The 17,762-nt window shown below is 43.1% G+C and overlaps 1 protein-coding gene across 5 annotated transcripts in view; it reads right to left on the reverse strand.

The window, feature by feature from the left end:
- The window catches only part of LOC128323107 (uncharacterized), a 179,414-nt gene that overhangs the window by 121,972 nt on the left and 39,680 nt on the right, over positions 1 to 17,762 (reverse strand). For all 5 annotated transcript variants that reach the window (XR_008306171.1, XM_053245799.1, XM_053245798.1 and 2 more), the window contains exon 6: positions 16,914 to 17,026. Coding sequence is in view for 4 of the 5 variants with exons in the window: in XM_053245799.1 (XP_053101774.1) it covers positions 16,914 to 17,026 (113 nt within the window). In the remaining variant the exon portion in view is untranslated. The remainder of the gene's footprint in view (positions 1 to 16,913; positions 17,027 to 17,762) is intronic.

The raw sequence follows: 17,762 nt of genomic DNA on the forward strand, positions 1-17,762 counted from the left end.
GGCGGCCTGTGATCTCATAGCCCCCTCACAGCAGGAGTGGCAAACTCCCTACCCTGGCAGCAGGGTGCTCTCTCTCCCTACAGTAGCAGCAGCCTCACCCCCACGGCGATGACACAGTCCTGCTGCCCACATTCGAGCTGCTTCTGCCCCCAAAGCAGCTGGGACTAAAGAGCATCCATGCACCCTGATTACACAGGTCAGAATCCCGAACAGCTTGGAAGCGGCAGCAGGAATGCAGTGCACTGCTGGAGAAGGAGGAGAAAGCCAGCAGCAGTGTTGTGGCCAGCAGCAGCAGCAGCAGCATGAATGGCTGGCCAGCTGGCGGGCAAGGGAGGGGAGTTGAGTGAAGGGAATCGAGCAAGGGGAGGTGAGTGAGGCATCCCCAGAGGCAGGGCAGCTGTGTTCTTTGGATACTGCCTTCCAATTATAGCTTTGCCTTTGGTTGGTTTGTTGCCCATTCCAGCTTTTTTCCTTGTTCTGTTTCATTTGCTTTCTAACACGTTACATAATGAAGCACCTGCCCTGGCATATAGTCCTCACAATGGTACCATTATCCTGAAATAAAAGGTATATTTAAGTGCAGCAGTTCAGTAGGCTCCCACGGAAGCAGTCTTACTCCAGGGAGCAGAACAAAGAAACAAATAGCAGCAGAAGTTATGTCCTTTGGATGGCTGCTTAACACCAATAGTAAATTTGGAAGACGAATATTACAGCTGCTACTGTGTGTAAAATGAAATGTCAAAGTATAACACCCTTTAAGAAATATGTTCTCTTCCAACACATATTAATAAGAGAAACACTGTCATTGAGTCATCATAGTCTAGACGTTATGTTCAGTGATCTTTGTCATCTTAAAATTGTAAAGTAGAATAACTTCTCACCTCTCACGATTCTGTACCATGTAATTGCATCACAGATCCCTTGCCAAGTCACTTAATTATGGAATCAAATACAACAAAGTCTAAAGAATTTCACAATCTACAGTCATAAGAATTATACTTTGAATTCATAAAGTTTCCAACCCTTAGCTAGGATGGCAAACACTAAATGCCAACAATTCCAAAAGGCGTTAAGGGCAATTAATCACTTTACTGTAGCATAAATAGATTATTATGTAACTAATGAAAATGTTCTGACTCATACCATTTTGTGCTTATAAGTATGAAGTGGAGATATATAATTTTGAAGGGAAGTGGCACAAAGACATCTGTATAAAGCTTTTTTAAAAGAGTACATAACACAGGTATGTGTATGAGGTAGTGCTGCAGACAATGGAGTTCTGGGGTTAATTTCCTGTTTAAAAGTGCCAGTGTTGAACCCCAGATCTCTTTTGTTGTTGTTTTAGGTGAGAAGCTACATGTCTGGGTTCACATACATTCCCAGAAGCTAAATTAAAAGAGGGAATCATCATACTGGACTGAGGCATTTCCTATTGATCTGTGGGTTTGTGTAACTGAAAACTCACTATGTCTCTGAGCAAGCTTAATATGTCTCTGGGTAAAATTTTCAATTCCTGCAAAGCAGACTGCTATACAAATAACCTAGTGAAATCTACTATCAATTTTCTAACATCCGATCTAACAAATTTCAGACTGATCTAAAAGAATACAGCCTTAGCATTCAATCCACACAACTGAATAATTTCCTTAATTTAGAAGCTTAAAAGAAGAGACTGATTCACTCAAAGTCATAACTGAGCCAAGATATAAACCTTGGTCTCCAGTGCTAGTTTTGTACTAGTCCAGTACAAATTAAACAGAAAGTGTAATCAATATAGAACAGTTACTATACTGTCGAGGACATCTGACACATCTATAATACATTCCATTAACAAAAATAGCAAGTGCAAATCAAATCAATGTCTATCCAGTTTCATTTTACAAGTACAAATCAGGTTGTGTGCAACATGGTGGGCAAAATATCCACACACAGAGTCGCCCTTAGTACTCTGTGTGCTATCCCTGCTTGAAATATGCAGATCCACACACTGATACGACAGGTTCCCATTTTATATCTTCCCCATACTGGTAGATTAGACCATGAGTATTTTGAGATAGAGCAATGAATGCTTCAGTCACTTTTTGCATTATTCACTTACCCAATATGACTGTTGGGATTACCACACTGCTTTAGCCTTTCCCATGATAATTAGTTTTCAAGCAAGTTATTGAGCTAAATAACTATTTATCTGACTAATTGCAGACAAGCTACAATAGCTTTTGAATTCTGAACCTGCATAAATGGCAAATCTAACACTTTGGCTGCTAGGAATAAGACATGTCCTGACCATCTGACATAATGTTCCATTTATTTAGTGTACATTTGCTAACAAGGGGGAGGGATGAAAACATGGACCGAATTTGGATGTAATGCACAACTGGAGATAAACGGGGCAGATGTTGCAATTCTGTTATGTCCAAATTTATGCAATTGCAGTTTGGTGGTGAAAGCAGCCTGTGATTTGCCTTGCCAAATTCCAGTTTGAACCTTTGGTTTGCAGTTAAGTTTGCCGCCGAGACCAGAGGTTTGGCTGCCGAAGCGTTACATCCGGACGGCACCATGGCCACGGTTCCGTGAGGTTTTTGAAACCCCAATCATAGAAATGGCAGTGCGGGCCTGCCCGGGATCACACCTGCTCCATGCCTGAAGTGCTTCTCACAGGCTGCTTCTCCAACCACTACCTGCGCCCCTCCTGTCTCCAATGCAGCTATGCAGTTGCCTGGCAACAGGGACTCCATCATGTCCCGCCCCAAACTTGTCAGCCTGTCAAGCAGCAAAGTAGCACAAGGGCATTCCCTCTCCTTGCTCTGTCCCTTGCTCCCCCTTCCTGGCAAGCAGTGGGGAGGGACAGTATGACAGAATGACCAGTAAGTGAGTCACTTCCCAAAAATAAAGTGACAATGATGTATGTTCAGAAGCACAAACACTCTAGGTGGCAACATAAGCATTACATTACCCCATTACAGTGCTGGGATGGTAACATTTGGTGGTGGGGGTTCCCAGGGTCAGGTTTAAAGGGCAGCCCTAACCAGGGATTCTTGCACAGCCAATTTCTTTTTTTTCTTTTCACAAATAAGTTGGGGAAGGTGACCCCAGCCCCTTCCCCTTTGGGAATGTTTGTGCTCCCCAGGCTTACTTATGAGAAGGATCGGGCAGCAGGAACAGCATTGCCAACACTGAGAAGGGAGATTCTCCATATGTGATGACAAAAGATGCTGATCCTGAGAGGACTACTCACTCATGGGAGTGTAAGGCCATGGGGTGTAAGGCCCCTCACAATTCTCATGAGAAGAATCATCTGAGGGGACTGGGGTGTTGGGCAGAATCGCTAATAATGCATGATGATGGAATAATCCCTTCTCACATGTACAGCTCTCTCATGAGAGGGTCAGGCCATGGGGGCATTATATTAAGCCAGGCTGCTCTGTGCAGGAAAGGGTGCCACGCAGGGAATTGGCAAATGCTCTCCCTGTCTTGGTGACTGCCACCAGGTAGCTGTCAAAACATGTTCCCTGCCAGCCCGTCTGCCCATGTGGAAATGTACACCCTTGCTTGTGTCCTGAAACAGCGACCCCACTTTCCTGAGGTTGCTGGAAAATGGGACTTTCCTCTCCCCTGCACACAGAGGTGTATCTAGGGAAAATAGCGCCTAGGGAAAGCACTGAAATTGCGCCCCCTGTCCAAGCATCTGACACCCATCTTTCAGATAACTTTACCATAATATCAGCTGAAAAATACAAGTCAGGCTCGTTAATCTTTTAATATTTCGAAAACTATTTAGCAGTGGACTTAGCCAGATCAAAAAATGCTGGAAAACTACAAATTTCAGTATGCTGGGGCTCATTAAATACCAAATACTATGTGGAGGTGTACTTGGAAAACTAGAAGTGCCTGTCTAATTCTCTACTATGCATTGTAGCATCGCTATTACATAAGTTCTAAAAATAAATGGAGAATTTGACTTTTCCCAGATAGCACTTAGCAGTAGCACTTACATTTATATACCACTCTATAGCCGGAGCTCTCTAAGCGGTTTACAATGATTTAGCATATTGCCCCCAACATTCTGGGTACTCATTTTACCGACCTTGGAAGGATGGAAGGCTGAGTCAACCTTGAGCCCCTGGTCAGGATCGAACTTGTAATCTTCTGGTTACAGGGCGGCAGTTTTACCACTGCGCCACCAGGGGCTCTGTAAATTTACTCTGTAAATAATTAAAGGATATGCAGAGTAAACTGTGTCACTGCTTGGAATATATTCTAGTCTTTCAGAAAGACAGTTAAAATGAGAGAAAGAGAGCAAGAAACTCCCAGTGGGCCTTAATATTAAGGATTTCACACTGATTCAAAGACAAACTCACCATTAATAGCCATATTAGCAAGACATCACATTTAACTCACTTATCACAAGAAGCAAAGTAAGAGCAAATGAATACAATCCTAGCTCATAAGCGTCAGCTCAGTATTCACAAGCCCTGATTCTCTGTACATAGTGCCAATCTGAATATGTGTACAGTGTCTTATATTATATTAATTTTTTAAAAATTTTTTAACCTGTAGCCCCTTTCGGGGGCTTCCTAAATTCTGGGGGGGGGGTTGCAAAGGTTCCCCCTCACCCCGCTGGCCTCTAGGGCCTCACAGGTACCATTTGAGCATGTGCAGTGGCCAATTTTAAAAATAATCTTTTTTTAAAAAAAGAAAGGCCACTGAAAACAAAATGGCCACCATGCATGCTCAAATGGCCTCTGCAAGGCCTGGCATGACCTAGGGCCTCACAAAGGCCATTTGAGCATGCACGGTGGCCATTTTGTTTTTGGCAGCCATTTTTCAATTTTTTTAAAAAAATTACAAAATGGCGCCCCCCTTCAGGTGGCGCCCGGGGCACGTGCCCTGCCTGCCCCACACTAGATACGCCCCTACCTGCACACCCCTTCCAGTAGCAAACTTCCAATGGAGTAGGAGTGTGGTTTGGTCTGTATGGACTGCTTTGCCAGGGTGAGCCCTTACAAGAACATCCCAGGTCACGGCACAGCAGACCCTCCCACCTGGATCTTTTGCCCTCCCTCATATTCCCTTCCCTTCCCCAAGTAACAAAGAAATAGTGATACCCAATACCCCCTCCAAACCCCACCCCCCAAATTGTACTTAAGAACATAAGAACAGACCTGCTGGATCAGGCCCAAGGCCCATCTAGTCCAGCATCCTGTTTCTCACAGTGGCCCACCAGATGCTGCTGGAAGCCACAGGCAGGAGTTGAGGGCATGCCCTCTCTCCTGCTGTTACTCTTCTGCAACTGGCACTCAGAGACATCCTGCCTTTGAGGCTGAAGGTGGCCTTTAGCCCAGCAACTAGTAGACGATGATAGACCACTCCTCCATAAAGTTATCCAAACCGCTCTTAAAGCCATCCAGGTTGTTGGCTGTCACCATATCTGGTTGGAAGAGAATTCCACAAGTTGATTATGCGTTGTGTGAAAAAGTACTTCTGTTGGTTGGTCCTAAATTTCCTGGCAATCAATTTCATTGGATGACCCCTGGTTCTAGTGTTATGTGAGAGGAAGAAGAATTTCTCTCTATCCACTTTCTCCACACCATGCATGATTTTATAGACCTCTATCATGTCTCCCCGCAGTAGTCCTTTTTCTAAACTAAAAAGCCCCAGGTGTTGTAGCCTTGCCTCATAAGAAAGCTGCTCTAGGCCCCTGATCATCTTGGTTGCCCTCTTCTGCACCTTTCCCAGTTTCACAACGTCCTTTTTTAGATGTGGTGACTAGAACTGTACACAGTACTCCAAGCGTGGTCACACCATAGTTTTGTATAAGGGCATTATAATATTAGCCATTTTATTTTCAATACCCTTCCTAATGATCACTTGTGCAGGACAGTTTTGTTGCAGAGCTCTTATGAGGCAGGCAGTACAATCACTGTCAGAAGAAGCACTGGTAGGGATGTGCACGAACTGGTTCGGAGGCCATTTTAGAAGCCTCTGAACTGGTTCAAATGCTGGGGCTGGTTCGAAGTTCCAAGGCCCAGGGCTTGGCACTCTAAGGGCGGGGGGAGGGTACACTTACCCCTCCAGCCGCATTTCCCCCACCGGTGTCGTTTATTTCCAAAAACCTTCAGGGCGGCAGCATACTTCCCTGCCGCCCCATTGCCCTCATCGGCCAGAAGTGGCCGGAAGTACCAGGTGCGCATGCGCCCATTGCGCATGTATGCATTCACGGCAGATGGGCGCGCATGTGCACCTGGTACTTCCGGCCACTTCTGGTTGATGAGGGCAACGGGGCAGCAGGGAAGTATGCTGCCGCCCTGAAGGTTTTTGAAAATAAATGATGCCAGCGTGGGAAATGCGGCAGGAGGGATATGTGCACCCTCCCCCCCCTTAAAGTGCCAAGTCCACTGCTTCTGGACTGTCCGGCCGTGGTTCCATGCACATCCCTAAGCACTGGTATAGAATGGGATTTAAAGGGGATGGGTGGACTATTCTGAAAAGGCATGATTGTGCTTGGCACACCACCTTCAAGACTGTGGTGAATCGCTGCCACTCTGGTGCTGTGTTGATACTTTCCCCACCGTTTGGCTATGGAGTTTGCTAAGATACAGCCTCAGCGGCTAAGAGCAGGGAGGGGCCACCCTGCCCTGAAAGTGGAGGTTGGACGAATGTCTGTGGTGCGATTTATGGTTTAAAATTGAATGCATGGGTTCGTCAATCTCCAGTTTCACGTTATGTGCGAATTCAGCCATGGTGATTATAAGCATAATTGACACATACACTAAAAACAATCAGCCAAGCCTGATCGGCTACTAGTGCACAATTGCTCATTGAGTCTAAACAACACAGCAATACACTCGGCCTGCCTTTCATAGGCTTTAATTACATGATCACATTTTTATAAAGCTCAAGGTTAGGGCTTGCAGAAGGCTTAATTTAGAGAGGATCAAAAGTTAATCTTTTTTAGATGGCAATTGAATCCTTAATCTTTTTAAGGTAACAATTGAGCCTTTGAACTGGTACACTTCTTGATTGCTGTAAATATTTTTGAATTATTTTTCCAGATACATGTAAAACATGTGAGGGTTAGGGGAGTCCTAGAACTTTAAAGACCACAAGGTAATTACTGAATGTAAAAAAGAAATACTCTATGAGATGCTCAGAAGCAGCACAGTGAAAAGGCAACATACAGTTTACATTACAACCAGTAGATGGCGTCAGAATGGTTATTATAATGCTGTGCCTCTCAAGTCCTCTAGATATCACTTCTATCTTCACATTCTTTGCAAGGAACTTATGTTTAATTTAAGTGAAGTGTTCTTGTTCTCTGCATTGCCATTCTTTTTTTTTTAAAGGGGATTTGCTTCTAATGTGGTTTGACTCAGCATCACACTGTCTCTAGAGAAACAGATTCAGGCTCTAGCCAAACACACCCACTGCCCAGGAGTTGTCCAGACCCTTCTAGCTGACCCAGAATGAACTGGAACAGCAATGGCCATTCTAAATATTGTGCCAAGAGATTGTAGAAAGAAGGTCTGTCTTTAAATGGGGAGCAAGCTCAAGTATCCTGGGAATGAGAATGCTTGTGCTTCTTTAGGCCATACAACAATGTGTTCCCAGTGTTGGGATTTTTTTTTTTAACATTTCAATGTTTTTAAAAATGTGTGAAAGACTACTTGTAGATAATTAGGATATTTTTTAGCCTACTTTCCACAGGGAAGGAAAGCAGGCTTAAGAGATCATCATTGATTGATTGATTGATTGACTGAGCACAGCCTATCACCTGCCCTCTTGATCCTTGCCCGACCTGGCTTATACTATATGGCTGGCTGTTGCAGAGGGCCTGGTAGAGATCATACTGTAAATGCTTCTCTGAGGGAAGGCAGAATGTCTCCTTGTCTTAAGGAGGCAATCATTAGACCGCTTCTGAAGAAGCCTGCCCTGGATCCCTCAGAGTTAAGCAACTTGGCCTGTCTCCAACCTTCCATTGCTGGGCAAGGTGATTGAGCATGTGGTGGCCTCCCAGCACCTGCTCCAGGCAGTCTTGGAGGAAACTGATTATCTAGACCCATTTCAAAGTGGCTTTCAGGTGGGCTATCGGGTGGAGACTGTCTTGGTCGGCCTGATGGATGATCTCCAATTGGGAATTGACAAACGAAGTGTGACTTTGTTGTTGCTTTTGGATCTCTTGGCGGTTTTTGATACTATTGACCACAGTTTTAAAATACTTTGATACTATTGACCACTTCTAAAATGTCTGAGGGGATTGGGGGTGGGAGGCACTGCTTTGCAGTGGTTCCACTCCTACCTCTTGGGCAGATTCCAGATGGTGTCTCTTGGAGACTGTTGTTCTTCCAAATCTGAACTTTTCTATGGTGTCCCTCAGGGCTCCATATTGTCTCCGATATTGTTTAACATCCACATGAAGCAGCTGGAAGAGATCATCAAGAGATTTGATGCAAGGTGTTATCAATATGCCGATGACACCCAAATCTATTTCTCCATGTCAGCATCATCAGGAGAAGGCATAACCTCCTTAAATGCCTGCATGAAGATGGTGATGGGCTGGATGAGGGATAACAGGCTGAATCCAGATAAGACGGAGGCACTTATTGTGTGGGGTTGGATCTTGGGAGACAATTTTAATCTGACAGTTCTAGATGGAGTCACGCTCCCCTGGAAGGAACAGGTGCACAGTCTGAGGGTGCTTCTGGATCTGAAACTCTCCCTGTGTCCCAGGGAGTGGTGCACTCATTGCTGTCATAATCGAGTCCATCCACTTTGTTGCTGGTCATCCTCTTCTTCTCTCTCCACCTTTTCCCAGCAATCTGGACTTTTCAAGGGAGCTGCATTCCTTCACACAATGTGTCCAAAGTATGATAGTTTGAGCCTGGTCATTTGTGCCTTGCATGAAAATTCTGGATTGATTGGCTCTATGATCCATAGGTTTGTTTTCCTGGCTGTCCATGGTATCCTCAAAAGTCTTCTTCAGCACGAAAGTTCAAAAGTGTCAATGCTTTTTCTATCTTGCTTCTTCAAAGTCCAGCTTTCACATCCATAGAGTGTCATGGGAAAAACCACTGTCTGAACGATTCTATTCTTTGTAGGTATAGACACGTCATGGCATCTAAATATCCTTTCCAAGGCCTTCATTGCAACCCTACCAAGTGCTAGTCTGTGATGTATTTCTTGCCTACTGGATCCTTTACTGTTGATGGTTGATCCTAAAAGGCAAAAGCTATCCACCACTTCAATGTCTTCATTACCAATTCTGAGGCTGGTTGCTGCCCCCGATGTCATTAGTTTAGTCTTCTTTACATTTAGTCGTATTCCCATTTTCTCACTGTGCTCCTTGACTTTCATTGCTAGAGCTTGCAGATCATCTACATCACAGATCATCATGCCTCTGTGTATATAAAGCTGTAGCCATATGAAATATTCAACAAATATGCATGCAAGAAATGTACAATAATCTTTATGTGGCTATTGCACTTCCAAGTATTTCCACTTGGAAAATGGCACCATTTCTTTAATAAAATTAGCAGTTCCATGCAGCTGCTTTAAAGTAAAAGAAAATTGTAGGTGGTCTTGATTGCAGGTCTCCTGCACAGTTCTTGGCTTAGCCCATGGGAGCTATGCAGTCCTCAAGCAAAACCAAAAATATTTGCAGGGCTTTTGGTAGTCCAAATCGGGGACTGATACATGACAGACCATGGTTGTGACTGGTACTTCATAGGAGGTACCAAAGTACCTCTTGGCACCATTATTTCCTCATTAGCAGTGGCTGAAGTAAGCTGCTATATAGCCACAGCCCAATCTTAGTAACAGAAAGTGTTTCATATATCATACTACATGAATGATGATGATTAATGGATTTAAAAGTCATTAATTGTATAAAGAGCAGGCTCTAAGGACTGGCTCAAATTTTTAGATCCTCCGACATGTGAGCAGCTGTGTTGCCATAATTACATAAAGAAACATAATGTGAAATAATATCTGCTTTGCTCCATGTGCTGACTTTCAGAGAGGCTAAACTGTTGTGCATGTGTGACATGGCCTTCTCTGTTGTTGCCCCCAAGCTCTGGAATAATCCCCACTGAGTGTCTGCTCCTTGACATCTGTGGCTGCATTAAAAACAACTAAAGACCTTTTTATTTGTTCAGGCTTTTACCCCTTAGGGGCTGCCAAGTTTTTTAGCTCCTCTGTTATTCTATTTTTATAGTGGTGGTTTTATGATTTTTATTGATTTAATTGATTTTGCTGTTTTAATGTGATTTTAATTGAGTTTTATTGTTTTTTAATTTTTGTAAACTGCCTTGGGATTGGGATGCCTTATGAAAGGTGATATTGAAACTGAATTCCCCCAAAATGATTGTGGGCATGGCTATTTGCATATGTTGGACATGCTGACTGTGAGACCCATCCCTGTTTGTGTTTATCCCAGAGTTATGCCATTTTTAGCCTACTTTCCAGCAGGCTTATGAGATCACCCAGCATTCCATTTCTCTCCCTCTCCCTCTCCCTCTCCCTCTATCAACTTTGCAATGCCTGGACCAATATGAACCAAATTGGGTACAATTGGAGGGACACATGGGGACACCTCAATGGCATAGTTAGTGAGGATGCCATGCACCCCAATTCAAGATGGAGGGCACGTAAATGTTTTAGGTGCATGTGGGCTAACTTGTGAACTGCCCACCAATCTAAACCAAATTTGATACAATTGTAGTGAGTGACACAGAGGGACACCTCAACGGTGTGGTTTTTGATGATGCCATGCACCCCAGTTCAAGATGGTGGACATTGTTTGAGGTGCAATTGGGCTAACTTGTGAACTGCCTAACCAATTTGGACCAAATTTGTTACAGGTGTAGGGACACATAGGGAAGGCTCAAGAGCATAATTTGTAATGATGTCATCTACTCTGATGTAAGATGGTGGTGCAAGTGGAATCCAATACGGACCAAATCTGGTACAGCTGTAGAGACACATAGGGACACCTCAAAAACATAGTTTGTGATGATGTCATCCACCCCAATTCAAGATGGCAGATGCTTGAATGTTTGGAGGCAGAAGTGGCCTAAATTGTGAACTGCCCAACCGATTTGGACCAAATTTAGTCCAATTGTAGGGGTAGTGAAAGAAAAGAAAGTGGATTGGTTCTTACTAGAACAATTTGTTCTATCCTAGAAGGACTGAACACACACATAGAATGAGCACATGAATTGCATAGGACTGGGTGCATGGCTCCCAGCACCAAGGCAACTGCTTGTACACTTGGTCTGGTGCTAAAAGGTGAGTTTGTAACAGCAACAGCTCCTGTGCTTTGAGTCCCCACATCCCAAAAAGGATACCACAGACATAGACAAGATGCAGGAAAGGACGTCCAGAATAATCAGGCGGCCCAGGGCTGGAGCATCTTGCCTACATCTTCATACATTGTTATGCTACTACAGCAGTAGTAGAAGGGGGAAGGGAAACCAGCCTGTACCACATGAGGGGATGAGTGGAGACCGAGCAAAAGAATGATAAAGCATCTAAATGGTCAGAAGGAGACCCTGTCCATTTGTCACTGGTAAGATTGCACTTAAAGGGGAGTTGAGAGGCATTCAGGCATCACCGTGTGCAGGGGGCTCTGCACATGTACATGCATTCATCTTCAATGTGAACCTGAGTACAGGTTCCTTCAAACACAGAGTACAGATAGGAAGCATACTACGATACGTGCATTAACCATAAAGGTCTGAAAAACTGTATTTGCATACAGATCTGTATGAGTCAACACTGCACCCAGATTCTATGTGCATTGCACATAATGTGTGAATAGGGCTTAAAGCAGTGGATTATCACTGTTGGCCAAACTCTAGCTGTGCCACATTTATAGGTACATAGGAGATAGCATCAAGGCAGTATAAATTATGGGACATTTTAAAGGCTCTCGATAATGCACATAAGGATTTTATGCACAATCAATATTTTTTTTTTGCAGAGTCATATTCTACAATGAAGAAATGCCTTCCTTGTATAAAAGCATTTATACAGTGTTTATCTGCTACTATATAAAATGAAAGCATGATATACATGCTACTATAATATACCTAACATGTATATCATACTTGATCTGTTTGTTATCTTCCAATTAACCTTGCTGCTATGCACTTAAGTTTTGTGATATCCATTATCTACTTAACAGCATTTATTGGCTTTTGCTAATTAAATATCATCCATCCCTATATTTCTGGGATTTTCCCTAGACAATGGAAATGCCTCTTCTCCAAAGTCCTGGAATAAATATTTATTTTTTTAGACAACCTCTGATATTGCCTAGCCTTGTCTGCATTCAATGTGCAAAAGAAATACTCCAAAATGCATCTGAAGAATACGTAGCATGCAGAGGTACAAGGTCAGAACATTTTCTTTCATGGTTCAAGCACTCTCTTGATGTCCTGAGCTTGTGCTATTGTAGTTTTCTCTGGCTTATTATATTGACCCCATAAAAACACACAGCTATTCCAGGAAGCAAGCAACACAGTATTCCACGGGAGGCGGGGGTAATCTAATCAGAGCAATGTTTTTACTTTAATTGTAAAGCGATAAAGAAACCCACCAATTCCCATATCCTCTGCAGCTAAAGGTTAAAGCAGCATATCATATATTTATATTGCAAGGCTTCAGCAGCCACGCATGCAACCTGACATAAATCTTGCAGTCAGCTAAACATGGCTTGAAAGCTATTCTGCTCATATTGTGGAATCCGCTTCATGCCGTGTTTCCATATTGGTGAGACAGTCATGACTGTAAGAGCTGCAATGATGCTGTTTTGAATCCAGAATCTCATTGTCCTAGGGTGATCCTACTGAGTTTCGGACTGCTTTGAAGTAAGTGGTTTGAGGATTGCAGGCTGTGCCTGCTAAAAACGGCAGCCTATCAGAAAACCAGGCACTGCTTCTGGTGGCGCAGTGGTAAAACTGCCGCCCCTGGTGGCGCAGTGGTAAAACTGCCGCCCTGTAACCAGAAGGTTACAAGTTCGATCCTGACCAGGGGCTCAAGGTTGACTCAGCCTTCCATCCTTCCGAGGTCGGTAAAATGAGTACCCAGAATGTTGGGGGGCAATATGCTAAATCATTGTAAACCGCTTAGAGAGCTTCAGCTATAGAGCGGTATATAAATGTAAGTGCTATTGCTATTGCTATTGCTTCTCTGAACTGGGGAGGATATTGCTTGCTCAGTTATCACTCCATTTTGCCTTGAGAAACATCTGCCCATGAGCTTCCTGCCATTCTGAATCAGGGCTTTTACACTAAATAAAATGTATGGGAGGACGTACCAAAAAAAAGAGTTCCGTATAAATGCACAAGCTATATTGGTTTCCTGCCTGTTTTATAGCTGCTTCTCTCCTAAATACAAAGCAATCTTATATAGATATAACTAAGATTGTTTTATTCAGAAAACAACTCCCTTTTTCACCTTCTCCTTCCTCCCCCCTTTTCCTTTTCTGACTCCACCCCTCACACACTCTCTACACAGGATCCCCACTGGGACAAACTTCTCAACAACAAAACATAAAAGATTACTAGATAGAATACAATACATCCCTCCCCTTTACAACAACCAGAATTGAATTAATTTAAATTTCAGTGAAAAAGTCTTGATGTCTTTTAGGTGGTCTCCTGTCACACACATTTCTCCTAAATCTTGGGTTCTCTGGCACAGGTGCTATTAGAGATGGGGTTTTTTATGCTACAGAGGATTGTCCATCAGTTTCATAGGAACATAGGAAGCTATACTGAGTCAAACCACTGGTCTATCTAGCTCAGTATTGTCTGACAGCAGCTTCTGGCAAGACTGGCAGCAGCTTCTCCAAGGTTGTAGGCAGGAGTCTCTCTCAGCCCTATCTTGGAGAAGTCAGTGAGGGAACCTGAAACATCAGCCTCTTCTGTGAGGTCAAAAATGGAAGCAAGATTAAATTCCTCTTGAGATCCCTTCCCTCTTTTCTCATAGTATATGCATGCAGGAAAGTTTCAAACTATTCCATTTATTTCCATCATCCAATATGACAGACTCTCCTAAGTTTTCAATTATTTATTTTGGTCCAGAATATCGAGAACGTTCCTTTCTCACTTTATAAGGCATCCATACTTGAAAAGGTCCCCCACCTGAAATGTTCACTGTTTCACACCCCATTTCTAATCCACATACAATTTATATTTTTTGTTCTTCTCCCTTACCTGATCACAGATCTCTGCATCCTCAGGGTGAGATAACATGAAAAGCCTGGAATACTTTGCAGACAAAATCTTTTGTATTCGGGCCAACTTGGACTTCACTATTTTTGCAGAGTCTATTAAGGTGGTGTCCAGCAATCTCTCTTGCAGTATTAAATTGGATCAGTTTGAATCTGTGATGCCTGAGGACATGAACAAGCTGCTTGGGACAATGCAGCCTACCACTTGTTCCCTGGATTCTTGCCCAACTTGGCTGCTTCTATCTAGCAGGGAAATTATTGTCAGTGGTCTAGTTAATATCATTAACTCATTGCTGAGGGAGGATAGGATGCCTCCTTGTTTGAAGGAGGCTATGATTAGACCACTACTTAAGAAGCCTTCCCTAGGTCCCTCAGTGATGGGTATTTATAGGCCAGCCTCCAATCTATCCATGGTTGGGCAAGGTGATTGAGAGAGTGGTGGCTAACCAGCTCCAGGTGGTATGGGAGGAAACCAATTATCTAGACCGATTTCAAACTTTAGAGCAGGCTATGGGGTTGTGATGGCCTTGGTCAGCCTGATGGATGATCTTTACCAGGGAATCGGCAGAGGAAGTGTGACTCTGTTGGTTCTTTTGGATCTCTCAGCAGCGTTCAATACCATCCATCATGGTTGGTATCCTGCTGGACAGAGATGTATCTAGGGAAAATAGTGCCTAGGGCAAGCACTGAAATTGCGCCCCCTGTCCAAATATCTGACACCCATCTTTCAGATAACATTACCATAATATCAAGCTCATTAATCTTTTAATATTTCAAAAACTATTTAGCAGTGGATGCAGCCACACCAAAAAATGCTGGAAAACTACAAATTTCAGTATGCCGGGGCTCATGAAATACCCAAATACTATGTGGAGGTGTACTTGGGAAAACAAACAGAAGTGCCTGTCTAATTGTCTACTATGCATTGTAGCATCACTATTACATAAGTTTTAAAAATAAATGGAGAATTTGACTTTTCCCAGATACTCTGAAAATAATTAAAGGATATGCAGAGTAAACTGTGTCACTGCTTGGAATATATTCTAGTATTTCAGAAAGACAGTTAAAATGAGAGAAAGAGAGCAAGAAACTCCCAGTGGGCCTTAATACTAAGGATTTCACACTGATTCAAGGACAAACTCACCATTAATAGCCATATTATTAAGACATCACATTTAACTCACTAATCACAAGAAACAAAGTAAAAGCAAATGAATACAATCCTAGCTCATAAGCTTCAGCTCAGTATTCACAAGCCCTGATTCTCTGTACATAGTGCCAAACTAAATATGTGTACAGTGACACTATCTATATCTATATCTATATCTATATCTATATCTATATCTATATCTATATCTATATCTATATATAAACTAACCTGTAGCCCCTTTGGGGGGGCTTCCTAAAGGCCATGTGTGTGGGTCTCCAAAGGTTCCCCCTCCCCCCGCTGGCCTCTAGGGCCTCGCAGGGACCATTTGAGCATGTGTGGTGGCCATTTTTAAAAATATTTTTTAAAAAAACAAAATGGCCAATGGAAACAAAATGGCTGTTGTGCATGCTCAAGTTGACTCTGCAAGGCCTGGCATGGCCTAGGGCCTCACAGAGGCCATTTGAGCATGCACGGTGGCCATTTTGTTTTTGGGCACCATTTTAAAAAATCAAATTTAAAAAATGGCACCCCCCATCAAGTGGCACCCAGGGCACGTACCCTGCCTGCCCCACCCTAGATACACCCCTGCTGGATCCCCAGGGAGAGAAACAATCAGCAGCAGCAAGCGCAGAATGCAGCAGATCAGGAACATAGGCTCAGTAATGCAATGAAATGAAGATGCAGGAACTTTCACAAGCTTTGCAGGCTCACACACTTAACTGGTTCTAAATCTCATTGCCAGATGTTTTATAGCTGTTTCCCTCATAAATACAAAGCAATCTTATGTAGATGTAACTAAGACTTTATTCAGAAAACTCCCATTTTCTTCTCCTTCCCCTCCCTTTTCTTTCTGACTCCATCCCCCACACTTTCTACAGGATCTCCACTGGGACAAACTTCTAATTAACAAAACGTTTAAAAATTGCTAGCTATAACCATACAGAGCCTTTTGATAGGGTGGTATAAATTTGTAATTAATTTTAATTAATTAATAAAGCAAGCACTGCCCAAACATAGGTCACCCTCCTGCTTTCATTTCGTCCAATATTTGTTCTTTCCTCAGCTGGATGGAGATCAAACTGGCTAAAAGCAAGAGTACCTTGTGGTTTGGAGTGATCAAATGCATTGCATCTATACAATCTCCTATAATCCTGGTGCCCCTGGTGGCGCAGTGGTAGAGCCCCTGGTGGCGCAGTGGTAAAACTGCCGCCCTGTAACCAGAAGGTTACAAGTTCGATCCTGACCAGGGGCTCAAGGTTGACTCAGCCTTCCATCCTTCCGAGGTCGGTAAAATGAGTACCCAGAATGTTGGGGGCAATATGCTAAATCATTGTAAACCACTTAGAGAGCTCCCTGCTATAGAGCGGTATATAAATGTAAGTGCTATTGCTATTGCTATTGCTAAGTGCTAATCCCCAGATTTGAGAAGTTATTGACTGACACACCAAACCGCTATTCAAAGCACTTTTCACATGTGTTCAGGGAACAAGGAAATAGAAACAAGAACATGAAAATATACTTAATTACCTTCCTTCTCAATGCAGGTGCTTTGGACAGTTTTAGAAATGTCAGGTGTGGCTTGAAGGCTTTGCTGCCTGAGATGTCGACATTCATTTCAGTAAAAGAGCTCCACACAGCTTCTAGTCATCAAGCAATGAAAACAAAGACATTTGTTTATAGGACATTCAGATACAAGTGATCTGCAGCAGTTCCAAGAAAGACTGGACTTAGACCAAACAACATCTGTTCCAATGGGGTATACAGTGGCAATCTCACTTGGCAAACACTGTACCTTTATTCTGGAGTTCAGAACCCAAAGGGTTTGGAGGCACAACATCAGGATACAGTCAGCCGGATCTACAATGTATAGTTAGAGAGCTCGGCATCAATGTATTGTTAGAGAGCTTAGGAGGGGAGATTTCTTGATCTGCCCCAGCTACAGCCAAAGTGCACAGGTAAGGGGAAACTGCTAATGAATTCTGTATGGAGACATGGAGTTAAAGTTCTAAATAAAGTAGTTTATTTAGGAAATCCATCAGGAAGACAGATAAGACCTATCGTGCCTCAATGCTAGCTACATACAGAAAGATGGGAAGAGAGAAGCAGGAAGTCTTTCTTAGGTGAGAGAATGAAACCTAAGACTATAAATCTAACAAAGGGGTAGAGAAAGCATGGTCAGAGAGGGAATGCCTTTACTGGCTGTCTCTCCCTCAACACCCCTAATTGCTCAATAGAGTTGCTGGTGCTAAGAGTAGATGACATGCAGGAGTTGTATCTCCAATACCCCTTATCATCTTGTAGATCACACCGATCTATGACTCCATCTTCTCTCGAAGAATTTGGAACCGATCTGTTGGTAGCAGCTTGGTCAGTCCA

The sequence above is a fragment of the Hemicordylus capensis genome, chromosome 4 (genome assembly GCF_027244095.1).
Source record: "Hemicordylus capensis ecotype Gifberg chromosome 4, rHemCap1.1.pri, whole genome shotgun sequence".
Lineage (NCBI taxonomy): Eukaryota > Metazoa > Chordata > Lepidosauria > Squamata > Cordylidae > Hemicordylus > Hemicordylus capensis.